Genomic DNA, 3,885 nt, shown 5'->3' on the forward strand with positions numbered 1-3,885 from the left:
CCCCCCCATGCAGCACCGTTTGCGGCCCATACGTACATGCATACTAACTAACTAACTAACTAACTAACAGCTACTACATACTACTACTACATTCTACCCGCCTCCGTACTTGTACACCTACTATCAGCCACTAACTTGATACAATACCATGGCCATGACTCGGCAAAGCAGAAACACGTGCTGCAGAAAAATGACCTTGTTTCAAACATGGATTGTCGTCGGGCATGCTGCACCACTGGGGCGTTTCACCATGTCCGGGGGGGTCATATGCCTTGTTTCCGTGTCCGTTGGCTCGTTGGCTTGTTGTTTGGGAGTTGGGGGTACTTGGGGCATTTTCATTTGGTGTTGTGCCATATGCCATATGCCATATGTCATATGCGACTCTGTTGTAGTTGATTTACTTGGGTTTGGTTTGGTTTGGTTTGATTGAAATTGGTTGGTTGATTTGGTTTGGTTTGGTTTGGTTGGTTGGGGAGAGATGCACATGGAGATGGATATAGATATGGATATAAATAGGGCATGGGAAACGTGAGTTTTTCAAAAAGTGGCATGGGTAGGGTAAATTGCATGTATTCGACTTGATGAGACTCGGGGGGGCATGGAGAGTATGTATATACACCTTGTCTTGTCTTGTCTTGTCTTGTCTTGCCCTTACTCACCTCGTCTATCCTGTCTGTCATGTCTATCTTATCTATTGTAGGTATACTATATTTGGTGGGTTTTTGCACTCGACGTTCATTGTGAATGATTAACCGTGGATATGGATAGGGATAGCGATGGGGATATGGATATGAATGTCAAGGTAGTCGTTACATCATCCTACAATTTCTCTCCACTATCTGTATGTAGTGTCTACTGTGTATGTACCATGTGAATGCATCAAGGAATGAAAAGAAGAAGAAGAGGAAGAAGAAGAAGAAAAATTCAAAAAAGAAAAATCAACAAACATCTTACATGTCCAGGCCTTACTGCAGAGATGCTCCTCTAGCACCAACCAGATCAGACCACACCAGACCACACCAGATTTACACCAGACCTACACCACCCCCCCAACCAACAAAACAAAAGTACTTACTTACTCCCAAACTAACCCTCTCACATCAGCACGGGTCCCCGTCTCCCCAAACTCCTCCCCACCAACGCCTTGGCCGCATTATCATTCGGCGCCGCATTCCCAAATCCACATCCGCCATCGCGCTCCTGCGCTACCACGGGGCCCGCGCATTTCCCGCTTTTGAAGCCGCAGCATGATGACGCGCAGTCGGCGTCTGAGGTACATGGGCCCGTGATGAATTGTTTGCCTTTTGCTTGGCCTGTGCCGGCGCCTTTTCCGGTGCCGGTGCCGGTGCCGGGTGCGGGTGTAGTACTGTTGCTGTTTGATCCCGACGAGGATGCGGCTTGCATGGTGCCACTGTTGTTGTTTTGACCATTTCCAGCACCATTTCCAGCACCAGCATTCTTCCCAGCATTATTATTTCCATTTCCATTTCCAAGCCCATTCGCCGCTCTCTGCGCCTCCGACGCATTATTATTCGGCTGCGCATTTCCAAACCCACACCCTTCACCGCGTTCCTGAGCCACCAGCGGCGCAGCGCATTTTCCCGTCTTGAAGGCGCAGCAGCCAGAGGCGCAGGCTGCGTCCGAAGTACATGCGCCGGTGATGAATTGCTTGCCTTGGGCTGCGGCGTACATGGAGACTTTGTAGCGTTAGAATGGGAGGGGTGGTGGGATGTAGTAGAGAGGGGGGCATACGGTTCAAGAGAGTGAAGAGTTTAAGCACGGGCGCCATTTTGCAATGTTGGATTTGATTCGAGGTACTTATGTTTGAAAAGAAGAAAAAAAAATGGGAATAAGAAGTTGAGAAAAAGAAGAAGAAGAAGGGATAGTCTTCGCCTGGAAGATGAGAAAGACCTGCGTATAGCAGAATTGTATTACTGAAAAAAAATAAAAAGAGTTTAAGATGTAGATGCTTGGATAAGTAAAGAAAAATTGCCTTGGGAATATCTAAATGGCCAACCTGAGGACATGATCCATCTCATATATACACACACCACACACACACACACACACACACACACACACACATCTCCTATCCTCCATCTTGCAACCTCAAAAATAGACGCCCAACTCGAAACCCAAACAGTAGCGATGCCAGCATTCTCCACCCATGTGCCTCGCCATGCTCATGCCCATGCCCATGCCCATGCCCATGTTAGCCCCAAGTCAGTCAAACCAAGCCCCAAGTTTAACAAGCTGCGCCACACCAAGCTGCGCCACAACCAACCCCTCCACCCACATACGTATCCTCGGTCCCAATCCGAAAACAGCAAAGACGGCTCCAAAGAAGGAAAAGAACGGGTACAATGCGATTGCATACTGTAGACAAGGGGCACTGGAAACAATCTAGATACGCGCGCGCGCGCCCCCCGTCACCGTCACCGTCACCGTCATGCTTGCTTTTTCAAAACAAGATGCTGATGCACTTGTTTCGGGCATCAGACACGATTGCTGCGAATCATGGTGGGGAAGAGCACAGGGTGGGTTGGTAGCGGAAACAAGGAGGGGTTGCGTATGCAGCTGCGTAGATGGGTGTGTGTGTGTGAGAAACTAGCACCAAGTAGCTAAGTAGATGGGTAGGTACAGCGGACGTGGAAAGTGGAAAGGGGGGAAGGGTAAGTACGCGAGTGGATGGACAGACAAGATATACTGGGGCGAACATTATGCGTTATGCGTTTGAGCCCTGAAGTGCGTCTGTGTGTGTGTGTGTGGCTGAGGTACATGTATATGTATATACGCTTGTGTGTAGGTGGGCTATGGTAAGTTAGTAGGTTTATGGGTTATGGGGGTGGAGATGAGCCGGGGGGAAGATACCAAAGGGAGAGATGGCACAGCAACTGCAACTGCAACTGCACAGCCACCGAATGGTTTATTTTTGCGTGCTTTTGCTTGGTTGGATGAAGGGTTTGGCGGGTAGGAATTCCTTGGATTGAAGTCTACTTTACTTTACTTTATTTTACTTTATTTTACTTTATTTTACTTTATTTTACTTACTTACTCGAAGCGAAATACAGAAAGAAAAAAAAAACCGTGGGCTATTTTTTTCCGCTTTGGGGGCTACTTACAATACCTACCTACCACTTGCATGCATGCATGCATGACCAGCAAAGTGTCATATAGATCGAAAGTTTTTTTTTAATCAACATAAGCGTTGATATTGGGATTCTTTCACAACTACAGTTACAGTTAGTCACAGTCAGTATTGCACTGCACACATGTATTCGCCATGCAGCGTCGTCTCTCGCACTCGGCTTCACACACACACACACACACACACACACACCACAGCGCCAAGTGCAGTAGGCCTAACACACGCCATGTTTCCACGCTACATCAGATGGCAGGCGCGAGGTTGAAATGCACAGCTGCGATTGGTGCTGCGCTAGTACGCTGCGGGAGAAAAAAAAAGAGGGCACTTGGAACGGGAACGGTGTCGTCGGGACGAGGGGAACCTGGTGCTTGGTATGTTACAGGTTTGCTTTGCTGCGGAGGGGGGGGGAGAAGATGCTAAGTAAAGAACCAACCCCCCCCCCCCCGCGCTATTTTCTAGAAGACCAGTCTTACACTTTGGAATTGGAATTGGAATTGGAATGTGCAGGTTAATAGGTGTTAACAACATGTCAAGCACTTTGTCATTTGAGTTGTTGTTGAATTACTTGAGTACAGTAGTTTATTCCCGGACTCTCTGTGCATCATGGCATCAGCAGTTGCGCGTTTCTCGGAGCGAGTGCGCGCGGACATGTGCGGAACAAAAAAAGGCCAGCAATGAGGCCATGTCTGCTCGACTGCGTAAGTAAAGAGAAATAACGGGCCGACGAACTAGGCTTT

General features: G+C 48.2%; 1 protein-coding gene across 1 annotated transcript; it reads right to left on the reverse strand.

Annotated features, from left to right (window-relative positions):
* Positions 1-805: 805 nt before the first annotated feature.
* On the reverse strand, positions 806-1,912 carry SETTUDRAFT_174473 (uncharacterized protein). Its single transcript, XM_008033200.1, has 2 exons — positions 1,753-1,912; positions 806-1,697 (listed from the first exon to the last, which is right to left on the reverse strand). Exons 1-2 carry the CDS (start codon positions 1,787-1,789, stop codon positions 1,096-1,098), a joined length of 639 nt encoding a protein of 212 aa, XP_008031391.1. The 5' UTR covers positions 1,790-1,912; the 3' UTR covers positions 806-1,095.
* Positions 1,913-3,885: the final 1,973 nt, after the last annotated feature.

The sequence above is a fragment of the Exserohilum turcica genome (genome assembly GCF_000359705.1).
Source record: "Exserohilum turcica Et28A unplaced genomic scaffold SETTUscaffold_9, whole genome shotgun sequence".
NCBI lineage: Eukaryota > Fungi > Ascomycota > Dothideomycetes > Pleosporales > Pleosporaceae > Exserohilum > Exserohilum turcicum.